Source organism: Varanus komodoensis, unplaced genomic scaffold, assembly GCF_004798865.1.
Source record: "Varanus komodoensis strain SLA01 unplaced genomic scaffold, ASM479886v1 scaffold3, whole genome shotgun sequence".
Taxonomy (NCBI): domain Eukaryota; kingdom Metazoa; phylum Chordata; class Lepidosauria; order Squamata; family Varanidae; genus Varanus; species Varanus komodoensis.
Genome location: NW_025335761.1, coordinates 46338795 through 46356671, shown reverse-complemented (window position 1 = coordinate 46356671; position 17877 = coordinate 46338795). Strand labels below are relative to the sequence as shown.

Sequence of the window (17877 nt, the reverse complement as noted above, 5' to 3'; positions counted from 1 at the left end):
GGACTTTGGGACTTTGCAATTCTACAGCCAATTTTATTTGTTATTATTATATGTTATAATTGTTCACACTGTTCTGTTATACCATTGTTGATAAAAGATGTTCATTTTGTGTTAGGTTGTGTTTTGCAATGTTTGTTAAGAAACAAACAGCCCCATAGGATCCACTATTGTTACACCAGCACAGCTGTAGGACCTGATGCTGTCACCAATTGCAACACCTTTTCCTCTCTAGTTCAGGGACAAGAGCTTGGAGAACTCAGAACACATAATTTCCTGAGCTGTCCCAGCTTCCATGAGTCAGAATTAATCTCAATACCTTCGGTTCAAGCTTGGGGTACTGGACAAATCTGCCCTGCCTGGACTAGACATGAGTTTGACGGGGGCCTTGGCAAAATGCCTTCTGAAAGGACCCCTCCTACTCTGCCAGCCCCAGTAGGTTTAGCTGGTGGCAGCAGCACTGTGGCCAGTGCCAGCCAGTTTGCAGTGGCACTTTGATTTCCCACAATGCTGTTCCTCTGAGCAGGAAACAGGGGTGTCTAATTAGCTCCTTGCCCTCCCTGTTGCAATTCAGAGCACAGTGGAGATTCCTTGACAGTTGTGGCAAGCTGAAATCAGCTGGTGATTATTATTATTATTATTATTATTATTATTATTATTATTATTATTATTATAACATTTCTATGCCTCCCCTTAAAGAGAGGGGCATCTCTCTTCCCCACAGTCCCCTGGGATACTTCCAGAAGGAGTGGAAGGGGAGGAAGCAGGGGGAGGGAACAAAGCAAGCACGAAGGGCCCAATCCTGCCAGGCTCATTGTGGACGCTTCGCACTTACCAGCACTACACTGCAGTGGTTTTCTACAATGGGTTTCCTCTAAATGGAAACCCACCCATAATGTAATGCATTCTGTGACTTCAGTCCACAAACCACTGTTTACAGAATTCAGCCGCTGACTTAAAGATAACTTTGGTGGTTTTTTAGTTGCCAGGAGTAGCTGTATAAATGCATGCTTATGGGTTGCAGCCAAAAAGTATTGGCACAACAGTATACCTGGCAATCAGCATATTATCCTGAATGTAGGCTAAGAACTGTGGGTGGTCTTTCTTTGCAATGTATAAACACTCTCCATGAAGGCAGAGAATCTTCAAGCAGTTCAGCATATTGAAAAGAATGTCTGGCTCTTCAAACCGTGCCATCTCCTGTGCCAAATTTAGAAACAAACAAACAAAATACCATGCAATTAATCTTATACTCCAGGCAGAAGTAATAAGCCAAGAACACTTTGTCCTATAATTCTGAGCAAAAGCAGAATTGCATCTATTGAAAAGTGAACTAACATTAACATAAGCAGTGCAAGAAACTTAAGGTAAGCCTTCCCCTACCCTATATTCTCCTGATGTTTTGGACTTCAGTTCCCATCGGCCACAGCTAGCATGACCAATGGTCAGAAATCCTGGAGGCTGTGGTCTGAAACATCTGAGGGCATCAGGTTGGACAAGGCTTCTCAAAGTGATTTAAGCTTCAAGAATATTATCACAATTTTAAGTTTTTCCTACCACCAAAAGATCTTATCTAGATGATCACTCACTGTCCTAAATGTGATAATTCCCAAAAATCATTATTAAAGAGTCCACTCTACCACATAGTATTTTTTTTTTGCTTTTGTTTTTTTATAAAAGATGTAAACTTTACCTGCAATATTGTATATATGAGTTTCAGGGTCACTGGGAGCTGCTGGTAGCAGAATTTCCTCTCGGTGTCATTTTTGATGGCTGCTAGACAAAAACAGTAACAAGACATGCAAAGCATCACTGACATTTTTGTAAAATAATTTGCAACTGAACCCCTATGTGTTTAAAATAAAATCTAGAGCCAGCTCACACAAACATGTCACACTCAAAATTAGTGAAATTAGCTTAGTAAACCTAGATATTGAGCTTTGTGGCTTTCCATGCATTGGCGAATGCATGGAATGCATTACGAACGGAGAAGGCCCAATCAGTGTGAGAAGACCATGCACCTGATAAAGTCAGAGCTGCTTGAGCTATCAATATCTACCGGCCATGTCAATATTAATTGCTACCAGCCAGGGAAGTGGAAACATGCTATTGTACTTGAGACCTCGTTGTAGATTTCCTATAGAAAGCTGTTTGGCCAGTCCATTAAGAGAATGCTGGACTAGATAGGCATTGGTCAGGTCTAGCAGCACCCTTCTTGTGTCTTTATGATGGTTTTATTACCATCATAATGCACTCATTCTTTGCTTGTCAGCTTCCCATAGACTTCTGATGTGTCACTGTGAGCACAGAGTGGTGGACAAGATAGGCTCTTGCATTGTTCCAACATGCTTCTTCCTAAGATCATCCATTAATTTGTTGGGTGTATCAGCTGTACAGTTTATACCAGGTGTGGGGTATCTGTAGGCCTCCAGCTGCTCTTTGGGTACAGTTCCCATCATCCCTGAACAAGGCAAGTGGGTCTGATGGAAGATGGAATTGAGCTACATCTGGAGGTCCCATTTCTGCACTCTGATAATACACCAATAGAATTCTGTTTGTTTAAGAGTTCCCTGTTGATACCATTTTGGGATTTCTGTGTCAGCCTACTGCTGGGCATTTTCTAACACTGGACAGTGTAAGGTAAGCAAACTTGGAACTGAGCACAGGAAACCAGCACAGAGTGAGTTGGGGTTTTGTTTAGTGTTTTGAGGAATAGTTGGTCACACAATTTAAAAAATCTTAGTAAGCTTTAGTCTACTAGGAAAGCTCCAGTGAGGCTGCCCATGTGCCTCCCACTCCTTCCACCATGCAATGCACTGGAACCTCAGAGCACAAGTAGATGAGGATGACGTTCCACCAGGATAATGAATATGCTGGAAGAACCAGTCTCTTCCCTTCCCTGACTCTTAAAGCCTCGTGTTGAAAGAACCATCGTCGGTGCCTTTCTTTCCATGCTGGAGGCAAGAGGAGGGAGCTCCAAGTTTGGAGTTCCAGCTGCAAACTTAAAACAACTTTCTGAGGTGGGAATAGCAACTCGGAGATGGAAAAAGCAACTCTGAATGACTCTGCCTAACAGCCATAGGATTGCCTTGCCCATTGATTAATCAAGTTATTAAATTTGCATCATGTACATATAGGGAAAAATTGTTACAGTGACATAAACGGTATTTTCTTAGTTTTAAGAGGATGCATGCATGCATGCATTAATCTACAGATTGGTAGCAGCCCATCTCAGTGAAAACAGAACTTTCCACTTACTTAAGCTGATGGGGACTGACGATGCAAACTTCTGCAGGCAAAGCATGCGTTCTAGCACTGAGCTATGGGCATTCCCTATTTCCACTGGAGAGGTGATTGGTTCAGATGTAGGGTTAGCCATGGTTTAACAATGTAAGGACAAGGTCAGTGAGTCCTGGGCTTTTCTTTTCTTCTCCTCTCCTCCTCTGGCATAGCTGTGTGCAGGAGTTTCAAAGCCTTTTCTTCCAGTTATCTGCAGCTTGTTGTGATGACCGAGCCTAACCAAACTGTGGTTAATCCCAACAATGCTTGGTTGAAAAAAGCCAATTTCAAACTGTAGATTATGAAACTGGCTTATTTCAACTTAGCACCTAACAGCTTATTTCAGCTGTACGTGTAATGATGCTTTTGGATGCCGAACTGGACGGCCATCTGAGAGGGATGGTTTAATTCAGAATCCTGCACTGAGCAGGGAGTTGGACCTCTGGTCCCTTCCACTCTACTGTTCTATGATTCTATGAAATAATCTTTCCTCGACACAACACTGGGAGAAGCAAATGCTCAAAAAGTAAGAATTTTTTCAAAGATGCTAAACGAGTTTTACTGGAGACCAAGGTCAAGATCATCCAAAGTATTGTATTCTCAATTAAAATCTATGAATGTGAAAGCAGGACAGTGAAAAAAGCTGACAGGAAAAAATTGATGCTGGAGGAGAGCTTTATGATCACCCTGGACTGACAGAAAGACAAACAAATGCATCTTAGTTCAAATCAAGCCAGAGCTTTCCCTAGAATTAAGAATGGAAAAACTGAGACTGTCATACTTCGGACACATCATGAGAAGGCAAGATTCACTGAAGAAGTTAATCATGTTAGGGAAAGAAGTCAAAGGCAGAAGAAGAAACGGAAGACCAAATAGGAGAGACTGAATCCATAATGGAAACCACAGTTTTGGACTTGGAAGAGCTGAATGAAGCTGTGATGGACAACACATTGTGGAAGACTTTCATTCATAAGGTCACCATAGGTTGGAAATGACTTGACAGAACATAACAGAACACACACACATGCACTAGCATAAATGAGCAACATAAAATCTATGTCAGCCTATTCACCTGATGCTCTCCAGATGTATTAGACTACAGCTCCCATCACACCTGGCTAGTAATGACTGAGTTGGCTGGATTGATGGAATCAGTAGTTCAAATCATCTGTAGGAACCCAACTGAGTGAAGGCTGATCCACACCATTTTGAAACATACACTTTGCCCTTCCCCCAATTTACCTGTATTTTCTGTGGCCTCTGTGTGATTTCCTGGGTTTTCTCCATGCTTTGGTGCTGACTTGTTCTCGGCTTCCCCTTCAGGTCCTATGAGGAACTCTGGTCTGGAATAGAGAAGGCTGTCCTCTAGATTGTCTGTAGGCTCCTTGAGAACACAATAAGAAACAATATGAATTTCCTGATATTCACACTTGCATGTTCTTAGGAGCCTTTTAGTTGGGACCTGTTCAATATTCCAACTAACATTTTGGCTTGAAATGTTTCAAAAGAAGAAACCAGACAAGCAAGCCTGTGTTCATTATTGGGGCTCTACCATATCAACAGTCAAGCCTAGCAACTGATTTGTGGGGGAGCAGAGCCCTAATTAATTCAAGCCCCTGGCACCTTTCCATTTCTTAGCAGCTGATGGGTTCTATCACCCATTTTCTCACAGGACTATGAGTGCGTGACCCTGGTATCTGGATCAGAGGAAGGGTCATATGCTCATGCTTGGTTTTGACTATGCAGCTTGTATGACCATGGACATGAAAGCTTGCTTCTAAGCACTTGTCCTTTAGCAGGATGAGGCTGAGAGCACTTCAAGTGATCTGCTTGTGGTTATCGCATCAAGTAGAATGCCATATTTCTTAACCAGTGCCTGGCACTCCTGATATATTCTGACACTGGTGTGGCTGTTAATGCAGCAACACTTGTATCCCATAACAGAAGAACCAGCCCTAACATCCTTGCCTTCCACTGGCCATGTGCAACCCACCAAGCCATTTCTGGTAGCCCATCAGATAATCCCTCTGCAAAAGTCACACACTGGTGCTGCCTAGGGTTTCCCTTGCCAGGACTAGTGCCCAGAGTCCAATCAGGCATCCCATTCCGTCCCTCTTTCCACCGGCTGCTGAATGAGGCCCACTGCAAACAGTTCTGCTGCCCTTGAACAAGGAAAGCCTGCTCATGCATGACTGGGTTTCTGAGGACTATCTCACAAATTATATGGCAGCACACTGCATGTTCCATGGGGCGCACATGTCTCATGGTGCCATGGTGAATCCTTGTTCTCTGAGCAATGCACCTCCATCACATGGGTTTAGCGAAGATGCATAGCTTACATTGATTTCAGGTACTGATTTTTGATTTCAGCAGAATACTTAAGGCATCCTTAAGCCCACAATAAATGCAAGGTGATAGAAAATGGTTGTACCAATCAAGTACAACCAACTTCTATTTCTTTGTTTGCATACCACTAGTCTGATTTCTTCTTTGGGGGCAAGTCTCTCCAGTAGTTCACAAGCCAACTGATAGCACAAGATACTAGATTGACACAGGTTACATTCAACAGCCTTCTCATCTTTTTGGCAGGTATGTGAGCCACCCCAGGGGGCCTGGAACACATTGTTGATGATAGAAATGATATCTTTGGAGATGCTGTTCTCTAAGCCCAAGGTGATTCCATCATCTTGTAACTCCATCTGAAAAACAGATTTGAAAGAAAGATAATAAGTGAAGTTGAACAAATGTTTTGGCTGCTCTGGGAGGAGAATGGTGGCAAATATGGGTAGGGGAAAGGTTAAGTTCAAGTCTTGCCTGGACCTGAAAACCTGGTGTTAGCTGCAAATTTGCTTTATTGCTAAGCTACCTCAAATCAGTAGTGTGTGTGTGTGTGTGTGTGTGTGTGAATTTCATTTTGTTCCCTTTTTCTTAGAGCTAGATAGATCACTGTTATCCTAGACCCTAATAGGTAGAATCTATGATTTATTTAATTATCTATTTGAATATTTAAATTAGACTATTTATTTGAAATATTCAGGATTATTAGAGTATTTATCAAAACATATCAATGAACTCCATAACAAAACAAAACTAGTGCTTCACTGAGTCATCTTTTTTATTTTTCTTTGTGGGATTAAGGGAGTCCTTTACACACATTATTTTTTCCCAGGGGTTTTTTTTTCTCTCCCTTCCTGTATGTTCTGTTTACACAACCACAAGGTGGCACCGTGGTATAGTTCAATTGCTGAAACACAGGAGCTTGTGTTGGCACAATAGCTAAAAGATAGTTATCCTCATTATAAAATAGCAGCACAAAAATGACTGCAAAAAATGGGGGAAGTCCTGGAAGGCATCATCATCTAAGGCCCCTGAAAACTATTTTGATTAAAGAGATGTGACGACAAATGCCCTGGCAGAGAACTGCTAAGAACTCCAGGACAGCTATAGCCCTGATCAGCTGCAACCAGACGAGAAAGAGCTGGTCTCCTGTTGCATCAGATTTAACAGGGTATATGCATGTTCCCCAGCTTGGGTCACTGAGAAATCTAAGAACTGTACAAAGCATAACTGGTGGTTGTTTAGAGTTCTATTTGTTCTGCAGCTTAGAACATCAGAATTTTTCTCAGCTTTGTCACCTGCTTCAAGATGAGGTCAAACATCAGGATGAAACAATTCAAATTCATTTCCTCGTCATCACAGTCAAAGTCAATGGTCTTTCCTCCTCCGCCAGGATGTCCAAAATTCTTGAAGGGGCTGCGGAAGGGACTGCGGACGGGGCTGCGGAAGGGACTCTGAAATGGGCTTGGAAAGGGACTCAGTGTATTATGCTGAACCCTGCGTCCTGGATCGGAGGCAATGCTCACCTAGAGATGCACAAACAGTTAAACACACACACACACAGTGTTAAGCACTGACAGGTTGACAGGTATAAAATATTAATTTTGCAAAAGAAACCTAGACAATCCATTGAAAATATGGGTTATTAACTGATTTGAAGGCAGCAGGGTAGAAGTGGCCTGCTTCTATGCCTATCACAGGAGGCCTCCGTGGAGGCAAAACATTTCACAGCATGGAATCAAACAACGTTACTGCTTTTAAGATGCAAGAAAACAGTCCACTTTTTTTAAGTTGATAGTGCTATTTCAACATAAGACCTTGCTTAAACTGTCCTACTAATCAGTCTGATAAAATATTCAAGAAATGGAACAATTTGTGGGCACAATGAAGAGAAATGTAAGTGCACTATATGTCCCAGATTGGAATTGTAGTGGGTGGCAATGGGTTAATGCTCCCCCTTTGATTAGCAGAGTCCCATTTCAGATCAGGGGCCTGTGCCTGCTATTTACTTCTTTAAAAAACTGTGCAGTAGGATGAACGACATCTTGCCTCATTTGCTCCTAAAAGTATCAAATTACCATTAAGTCTCACTGTTTTAGAAAGGGCTTACAGTGGCCCCTTGGCTCATGAACTTAATCCGTTCCAGGACTCTGGTCGTGACCCAAATTGGTTGTGAGCCAAGTTAAATTTCCCCATAAGGTTCAATGTAAATAAGGTTAATCCGTTCTGCAACCATTTTTTAAATCAGAAAAATGTGAAGCAAAGTGACAACAACAAAGATCACGGCCCCCACCCCAAGCACAAGCGTGGCCATCTCCCTGCCCCCCCCAGCACGACTGAGATCACGCCTGTCATCCCTGCATGCGTTCATCATCCCTGCAGGCACCCGTCATCCTGGCATGCATCCATCATCCCGGCGCGCTGGGGAGTGGGGGGGGAGAGACGGGCATGATCGCGGGCGCACTGGGGGAGGAAGAGACAGGCGCGATCTCCGCCATCTCCCCCCTGCCCCCCAGCATGATTGCAGCCATCTCCCCACTCAGGGGTGGGGTGGGGAGATGGCCGTGATTGTGCTGGTTGGGGGGTGGGGGGAGATGGGCGCAATCGCAGTTCCGTTCGTGCAGGGAAGGCGTGCCTGATCAGAGGCGCGCTCCTGCAGGAAGGACAGGCGGAATCTCAGCCGTCTCCCCTGCGGCTCTGCTTTGCTGCTCCCGTCCTTCCTGCAGGAGTGCGCCTGTGATCCCGCATGCCTTCCCGGCATGAGCGGAACTGTGACCGTGGCCATCTCCCCATGCGGGGGGAGCGGGGGAGCCGCCTGTGATCTTGGTCGCCACCCAAAGCGGTGTTCATGACCCAAGTCAAAATTTTTCAGAAATTTTTGTTCGTGAACCAAGGTGTTTGTGAGCCGAGGGACCACTGCCCTGCCAAGTAAGTATTCTCAGTTTCAAATGCTTAGCTTTATTTTCAGTCTAACTAATGACAGGGAATTTTGATTCTGAAGCAGCCTGCATTGTACTTGTTGCTTTGTCCAATGATGCAAGTTGTTTCTTTGGTCATAAAAGCAATTGAGAATGAATTACCCTTCGTGCTGCAAGATTGCCAGTTAGCTCACTGACTCTAGATTTCCTCTGATTTGCCAGTTCTTTCACAGAATTAACCCCATCAGAAAACATACTGATTAGCAACTGAAGAGGAACCACGATGTCTAATTCCGATAATACCTGAAAGAGAGGCAGAGAAGAGGAGAAGTCTTATATCAAAAATATTGTGAATGTTAATAGATGTTTTAGAAGCTTGGCCAAAATGCACAAGGAACTTAAGTTTATAGTTAAGTTAGGGCCAACCCAAGTTGCAACCCACTTCCAGAAGCTGCTAGAGCTTAAAATGGGGGCTGCAGAATTTGCATACAGATGTTTCATGTGGCAAGCCATTCTTTAGCTGTTACAGCACATGCCTCTCTTGAGTTTGCTGCATGCAAGTTCAACAATAACACTTAAAATTTACATGGTGCTTTTTTGTGTGTTTGAAGAATCTCCGTAAGTCTTTTTCATATGTTTAGGTCATCTCCATAATCATTACAACAAACCAGTGAGATAAGACAGCATTTTATTTTTTATATTTTCATCATCTTTTTGCCATGATGCAATATAAAGAGGTATAATTTGGGTCTATAAGCAGTTTCCTTTGCAGGCATAGACTGCCTCCAGTTCCAGTTGCTGGAGAACTTGCTAGGAAAATGAGATTGTACTGGTTTTGGACTTCCTATATGCATCTGGTTGGCTGTGGTAGGACCAGATAGGCCTTTGGTCTGATCCAGCAGGGCTTCTCCTTTGTTCTAAAGGAGCCAGACCTGCTTGACTTCTGAGAGGTAATTACATCAGATGCCTTCGGACAGACTTTGTGGCCATATTAAGGCCATATTACAGATGGTAGGGAAAGGTACTGAGGGGAAGATACTCTTTTAACAATGCTGCAAGATCTTAAACAGAATTTTCATTATATGGACAGCAGTGCCTCCCCTAGACAGTGTAGGGCGTCATAGAATGATTTGGATTTCCAGCTCCAAGATAGGAGACACCCTCCCAACTTCAGAGACAGGGTACAGGTTGCTCCATCACGTACCACATGGCACAGAAAGAACCAGACCAGTTGTTTCTCCAAGGAGATCTTGGAGAGGGGAAAAAGTGGGTGCTGGGGGCTGGAGAGGGGAGGGGAATGGGGCCATCAGGAAACAGGACATCCTGATGTATCTCCAGCTTCCTTTCCTCCCTGTCTAACACACCTCAGCTTAAAGACCAGAATGGGAAATATGAAGAGGCAGAAGTTTATTTATTTTATTTATTTATTTATTAAAACATTTTTATGCCGCCCCATTCGCCGAAGCCTCGGGGCGGCTTACAACAAAAAATTTAAAATAACATTTTAAAATATATACAATAAAATACAAATATACACTATAAAACAAGCCGCCCTGGCCAAATAAAATTCAATAATATTAACATTTAAAATACTGCTTAAATAAAAAGGTCTTCGCCTGGCGCCGAAAAACAAATAACGACGGCGCCAGGCGGACCTCTCTGGGGAGCGCATTCCATAACTTAGGCGCCACCGCTGAGAAAGCCCTCCTCCGAGTAACCACCCTCCTAACTTCTTCCATGGAGGGCTCCCGGAGAAGGGCCTCTCCCGCCAATCTCAGGGGGCGGCTGGGCATATAAGGATGCAAGCGCTCCTTCAGGTAACCAGGACCCAAGCCGTTTAGGGCTTTATAGGTCATAACCAACACCTTGAATTGGGCCCGGACTTCAATGGGAAGCCAGTGAAGCTGACGGAGAACTGGAGTCATGTGAACATAACGTCCAGTCCCCATCAGCAGCCTGGCAGCTCTATTTTGGACCAATTGAAGTATCCGGACCGTCTTCAAGGGTAGCCCCACGTAGAGCGCGTTGCAGAAGTCCAAACGGGAAGTCACCAACGCATGTGTCACTGTCGCAAGGCAGTCATTCTCCAGATAGGGGCGCAGCTGATGAATTAGCCGAAGCTGGAGGAAAGCACTCCTCGCCACTGCTGTTACCTGAGCTTCCAGTGAAAGCTCTGGGTCGAGGAGCACTCCCAAGCTGCGGACCTTGTCCCTAAGAGGGAGTGCAACCCCATTCAGGACAAGGTTCAATTCACCCTCTCCGAAGCCCGATCCACCAACCAACAGGACCTCCGTCTTGTCTGGATTGAGCTTCAGTTTATTGGCCCTCATCCAGCCCATTACCTCATCCAGCCCATTACCCCAGAAGTTGGTTTGTCCACTCCTCCCACTCTGGCCTGGATGCTCATAAACCTCCAAGATAGTGACCTTATTGTGAACTGTCCACACAGCTTCAGCTTTGGGGCCATATAGAGGTGTGATTGAGTTAACACTGTTGTTAATTAAACGTCAAATCCAGCAAGGTTAGCAGCTCTTTGAGTTCTCTTGATACAACGATCGGCAGCTCTGGATGCCTTTGAAGATGCTGGAACCCCTCAGCCTGAGTGCTGAATTTTATTTCACGGAAGCTCACAGGAGCCACATTCCAGTGGTGGGCAAGACCAAGGCTAAAGGGGTAGAGCCGAAATACCAAAAATACCAGCTGGTGCAAACCTCTTACTGCCAGTCACCAGGTCTCAGCCAAGGCATTTTAACTGTTTAGATACGGACATAGGTGTACACTCACATGAAGCCAAAGCAAAGCTTGCTCTTGCACTGAGGAAGGATATCCAGTGAACCGACAGCTTATGAAACCAAACATCTCCTCCATAGAGAAAGGGAGCGGGCACAACTCAATGTCAAACATTTTGCTACAATGCACAAAAAGAAAGGGTTGATCAGCATTTTTTTCACACGTGTCACAAAGACAGAAAGATGTGCACCAAAATTAATATTGCTTATTATTTGGAGTTTGCTGTTCTAATCCTAAAAAGGGAAAGCACATTCTGTCATATAAAAACACTAATCCTGCACTGGTAACCCCAATTCTTTACCAAGAGAAACTGAATATATTTGTATTAATGAGGTTTTGCAGCATGAGCTTTTGCAGGTAAGATCTTGCTTCCTAGACAGATATCTCCCTATGCTACAGAAGGCTACAGAGAAGCCACGATCTGCCTAAGCCCAAGAGGAGTCAGAGACTGAGGCCTGTGGATTTCATTAGGGTCTCCATAATTCGCAGTGAAGACTGTGGCTCCAGTGTCGATGGGATGGTGAGTCTGTAGGTTGTAGTCTGAATTTTAGCAGAGCTATCCTTGTGTTGAAACTATTTTGGGGTTACAACAGCTCCTTCAAGGTTCATAATAAAACCTAGGGTGGATACTGACAAGTGGAGTCACCAGCCTCCACTGATAATTTGAGCACTGCTTCAGGACTATCACCAAAGGTAAGGAGGGGAGAGTTGTCTGGCTCACTTACAATCCACGTTCTAGACCCAAGCCAGCATCGAGGCTTATGGGAAAGCAAAGAAGCATTTTCACCAACTTAAAATGTGATAACTTTCCAAATTGTAACATAGGTGGATTTATAGTCCACCTGGGACATTCCATTTCTGAAAGCTACAGCTCAGATACCAAATGCTGTGTTTCCCCCAGAAGTTTGATTGACGCACATACAGGGTCTCCCAAAAATGTTGCAGGGTGCCCACATCCCCCTACCTACCTCAGCACCTCCCTGAACTCCTTGAGCTGATTGTCTGGTACTTCAGTCCTGATGGCTTCCAGCCACTCTGGCATAATACAGTCCCACACAGGTTGATTTATTACATTGTATGGTATCAAACACAGGATCCGATTCAGTCCTTCCTTCAGCTGAGTCACTGTGCTACAGGACTTGTCCCAGTATCCACCCACCTGAGGACATTTCCAGAAAAAGCCTTCATTAATGTCTCATTTTTCAAGAAACCCAACATATGCATGGCGCAATGTAGTTGTACAATACCGATAGATAATCAGTGGTACATTTCTTCTCACATCTCTCAAGAACAGCTGAAAAACCCCCTAAGTACTGCAGTTCAAAACCAGTGGAGTGCCAAGTTGTACTATATGTAATAGCAGACATTATTACTGCAAACTAAGATAATATATAGCAATCCCAGATCCCTGAGGGAAGTGACCAAATGTAAGACAATCTGTATTTTTAATAAAGCCATTGACAAAACAGGGACAGATGTCTATTCTATTCTATTCTATTCTATTCTATTCTTAAAAATAATAATCCTTTAATCCTTATCAGACACTCCAACAACTGGTTTTGTCAATGAAGAACTAAAACTAAGGGAATGCAGGTAAACAGAAGAACCTGAGACAAGGCACTTCAATTCAGATAGCCTTCACCTTTCAGACATTCCAGCAGAATCACCGTCTCATCTGATGGTCCTCCTAACAATCCACAGCTATCACCCCAAGGGCTTCATTTCAGCCTTTTTACTAACAGTCACTGACAAAGCAGAAGCCAAAATATTTGAAAAAAATAAATAATAATCCTTTGTCCCTGTTTTGCCAATCGCTTTATTATCTCTATAAATGGCAGAGAGAACTTTGGCAAATAAGCAGCATAGGAATGAAATATTTTTTTCCTGGCAAGGAATCCAAGGTGGCTTAGAACAATTAAATATATACACACATGCACCAGTATAGCTTAGCATCTCATATTTTCAACAAGTTAATCCCAGAAGAAACACACTGTGTGTTCCTACCCGTGCAAACTCCATTGGTTTAGGAAGGAGGCACATGACCATGACATCAAACCGAACATCACACACAGTCTTCAGCCACTTGGTGACAAACTGGGGCTTGAGCTTCTCCACTAGGCTTCCAACCTCATCATCCATCATGTATGCTGTGGAATGGAACCACTGGAAGACCATGCTAACAAGCCGAGCCAGGCTCTCCGTGGGGGTGTTCTCACTGGGAGTGCAGAGGCTCACCTGGAAAACACGTTTTGTCCAGATTTTTGACCATTCTCCTTGGTTTGTAAGCTGCATGATTGTAACAAAAGCCCCTGAAAAACTACACATACAGCTCGGCAATCGTTCAAGGAGGCTGATGAGATGAAATAAAACTATATCAGACATGAGCAAAACCATTGGGAAAGCAATATATAAAATTTAAACTTAACACTGCATATTAAACAATGGGGTTACTTACAGAAACTGCCAAGAATGAATGTGACTCAGCCTAATGGAGGGTGACAAAAGCTTTACAACCCCAGTTTAGGCTGTTTTTATGCACTAGCTTTTGCATTTGCTGCATTTTCTAAAGGTGAAATGCAGAAAACCGTGGCAGCCCTTCATTGGCAGTACAGGTCCACCTTATTGTCTGAATTAACTGCCTCCTTTTTTCCAGTAAGTGAGGATGAATATGCCAGTACTGGACTGCTAAGAAGCTTATGCAACTGAGAGTATCCACCTGTTGAAGGACATCACAGTCACACACCTGCCTCTGCCTCGCACCAGGTACAGGAGCAGGGGCAGTGTGGCCCAGCAGCTGCCAGTTCAGCAGCTGCCAGCAATGGCAGAATTGCAGGGCCATTCAGCCCAGGACACACAGTTCTTCCCCTGTCCATCTCAGGCTCTACTTCTGGGACTGCCACCCAATTTCCCTTTCTCCACACAAACCAAATTGAGCAAAAGTATCCAATTACTTGTACAAAACAGGAAATGGGGAGTAATACAGGCGAAACTCTCACAGGGAGCGGGGGACACAATAACTCCCCCACTCTAGATCTGGTTGACTCAGAGAACTAGGGTGGTTTTTACTTCCTCTAATTACAGTCTTCCTTCCATTCACTTGCACAGAAAGGGACTTAAATAATAGGCATCTTGACAGGCTTCAGAACCACGCAATCTTTATGAAAAGCCCAGACGTCTTTCTTAAAATAAAGAGAACAATTCATAAGAAATGGAGAAATATGCTGTTTTAGACAACACTTATCGCTCTGATTAAACATTATGGAGAATGCAGGAACCATCTACTTCCCAACACAAAGAACCAGGAAGTATTTCAAAACTGTTTCAGAGTTTTGAAACAGTTTAGGCTCGCCTGGCAAACAAACTCACACATTTTGGGTCATGCCCTCAACTACTTCCAGTTCCCCCTGAACAAGCACTCATGCTAAATCCAGCAGTTCTTTCATATTGTTGCATCCTTTGTCTTTTGAGAAAGATAAATAAACTGGACCTTCATACATCATGTTTCCAGGATACAGCAAATGTTATACTAATTCACCCACTTCGAGTGTATCTGGGCTCAGTGATGATCTCCTTGAGCTGCCATCCTTTCTTCTGCTTCTATGCTCTGAGAGTGTCTGTGGCTTGCTGTCATCTCTCCTGCATCCATCTCCCCTGAACTCTTCTCTGATGCATTTCTGGCCTGCTCAGCACATGTTTATCTGTTTATCTCATCCTGCAGGATGCTCTGCTGGCTACATGCTTCTCCCTCATTTGAATTCATGGCACCTGCCAATTCCTCTATTGTTTTCCTTAGATGGTTTCTGTTCCATCCCAATTTTCATCCACAGTGCACCTGTAACTTACATAAGTGTGGGTTTTCATGTTGAATTACAACTGCCTTCTGCTAGACACTGCCTGTTTGTCTTAAGGATTGGATTCACTCTATCCCTTGCCTCCAAGCCTGGAAGATCTATTGTATTGCTGTCTCTGTAGTTCTATTACTGCACTCTCCTCACGTTAGCAAGGGATGCTCCTGTAACCCAAATGATCTAGAACTGCTAGATACGTTTCTACCACATTTACTTTTCCTAAGAGTTTCTTAGCTGTCTTTACTGTAGATTTCACTTCACCAATCCTTTGAGCATGCCCAGGTGTTGGTGTATTCAAATTCTTCTGCAACAAACTAGGGGCCATTATCTGATCACAGAGCGTCTGGTATCCCATATGAGCACAAACATCTCACTGTAATATCACTGTATACTAGTGTTTCCTTGGACTGGCAGACTTTCTAGCATCAGCACCCTTCACATTTCTCCATCGAAGTCTGTAGTTGCTCATTCATCCCTGGCCCAGTAGACCATTTCCCTGGCCAACTTTCAGTTCTCTAATTTAGTTTTCTAATACAATGAAGGCACTTTTTGCATGATTCCTGTCCAAAGGCCTTTCTTCTGAGAAGATGATGCCTTTCTGTATACAATGTTTATCCCATCTCTGGAAGAGCAGTATTGTCTCCCATAATACATGTGGTTCTGGCCTACCATATGATATCATAAGTTTTAGTCTATGGAGGATGCTGTCTTCCTCTGTTCACAGCTCTCTCATAGATTCATAGAATCATAGAACAGTAGAGTTGGAAGGGGCCATGAAGGCCATCAGGTCCAACCCCCGGCTGTTGCTGGACACCCAACTGTCTTTAACAGATATGGACAAGTACTTGACCATATTGATGGTTTCTACTTGACCTTCCCGTGAATCTTCCATTTTCTGGAGTTTCTGGTAGGTATACTCAGCTCATTAGATGTACCTGCTGACACTAGATCTCAGCCAGGGCAGTATTTATGTCTTATTATTTACAATATGTATATGCAATGTACACTATTTAACCAGTAATAGGAACATTTATATACCACTCCACAGGTAAACAGTAATGTGACATTATGTCAAAATTCCTGAAGAGTCCACAAGTTTGGAGACCACTTTTCTAAGCTTTCTGGCACTCCAATGAATTCTGCTATAAGAACATCAGGAGACTTGTGGTCTGATATAAGACAGACTAAAAGCCTATTGAGTCTAGCACTGTGTTCCCCGAGCGGCCACCCAGCTGCCTGTGGGAAACCCAGATGCAAAACAAAACCAGAGCACAGCAGTTACTGGCAATTACTAAATCTTGTGGTAAGGAATGCCACAGGCTAACTATGCAGTGCGTGGGGAGCAACGGTATAATGGAGCCAAGGCATGCAAGGATAGTGCTGGCACTCTTCCTTTAGCAGAAGCATTGATATCATCAGTCAGTCCCATTGTTCCCTCTAAATTTACCTGCAATTCTCAAATTCGCTAGAGGGGAGATTGTTTTTTTCCCAATAAACAACATCTTGTTCCCTGTTGTAATGTGAAGTATTTAGGGCAGCGTCCTCAAGCGTTTTAACCAGGGGGCCAGCTGAAAGGTGCGGGTGCTGGGCACGGGCTGGAAAGGTGGTGCCTGCGGTGCATGCGGGCCGGCTCGGGGGCCGGGACGGGGCGGGGGGGCAGCGCAGGCAGGCAGGCAGGCAGGCAGGCATGCGCACTGAGGTGGGGGCAGGGCATGTGGCGAGGGGAGGGGAGGGGAGATGGGGCGGGCACGTGCCGCCTTGTGGGCACATGAGGCAGCAGCTTGCTCGCTTGGAGATCGTTTTCTGTGCGTGGGGGGAGGTGGGTGGCAGTGGGCGCGCGTGTGGGCACGGGCGCACGCTTGGCGGGTCCGAATGGGCATGGCGGGCCAGATCGGCCCCTGGGCTGTAGTTTGAGGACCCATGATTTAGGGATTGCTTGGTCTTGAATGAGCAATTAAGGTCCATTAGCATTGCAAGGGCCTGTTTTCATGTCCTGGAGCAGATGACAAGTGTTAGAACTGTATTGTTAATGTGAGTTGACACAGCTGCCTGCATTTGTGGACTAGCCTTAGGGCCAGGCTCTAGAGGCTGTCATGAAGAGGGCCTGCGGCAAAATTTACTCCCGCATTGCTGGTGTGGAGTACTTTCTTTTGCCTGTTGTGGTTCTTCCACCAACCCTACAGGTCTTCGCTGGATGACTGAGGGTTCTAGTAGCATAAAACAGCGCTATTTGTTGCTTTCATTAGCATCCAAACAAGAAAAAAAAAAACAGAATAAAAGGAAGCGAAACACACATACCAAGAACCAGATTCCAAACTGGCTTAGAAGGCGTTGGTCATGCTTGTCATCATCTTTGTTATCAAAATCTGTGTTGTCCAAAGAGTGATGTGAAGAAGATAGGCCCAGCTGCCGTCTGCGGATGAGCTCATGCTCTCTTTGCTCAGCGTGGAATTCAGCCTCTTTCAGCAAGCTTCAAAAAAACAGGCAAGCCCCTGAACAAGGTCTGTGCACAAGACACCCCCCATGTGTATTTATACTGCTATTGTGTCTGTAGGAACTCTTTGCTTGTGTCGTTGTCCGTGAATTCTTTTTGTGGAGGCAGCTGCTTAATAAACCAACTACCAGTGGAGAGAGTGAAAGAGCCTGTTAAAGAATAGCTCCTGTAAACTTCCAGTAACTAATAATCTAGATGATGTTCATCTGGACGG

General features: G+C 44.3%; 1 protein-coding gene across 3 annotated transcripts in view; it reads right to left on the bottom strand.

The window, feature by feature from the left end:
- The window catches only part of UNC79 (unc-79 homolog, NALCN channel complex subunit), a 157606-nt gene that overhangs the window by 89977 nt on the left and 49752 nt on the right, over nt 1–17877 (bottom strand). For all 3 annotated transcript variants that reach the window (XM_044436415.1, XM_044436416.1, XM_044436417.1), the window contains 10 exons: nt 17468–17639; nt 13326–13556; nt 12290–12480; nt 11316–11439; nt 8694–8834; nt 6912–7139; nt 5748–5975; nt 4519–4660; nt 1691–1770; nt 1049–1197 (listed from right to left, as the gene is read on the bottom strand). In XM_044436415.1, coding sequence (XP_044292350.1) covers nt 1049–1197; nt 1691–1770; nt 4519–4660; nt 5748–5975; nt 6912–7139; nt 8694–8834; nt 11316–11439; nt 12290–12480; nt 13326–13556; nt 17468–17639 — 1686 coding nt within the window. The remainder of the gene's footprint in view (nt 1–1048; nt 1198–1690; nt 1771–4518; nt 4661–5747; nt 5976–6911; nt 7140–8693; nt 8835–11315; nt 11440–12289; nt 12481–13325; nt 13557–17467; nt 17640–17877) is intronic.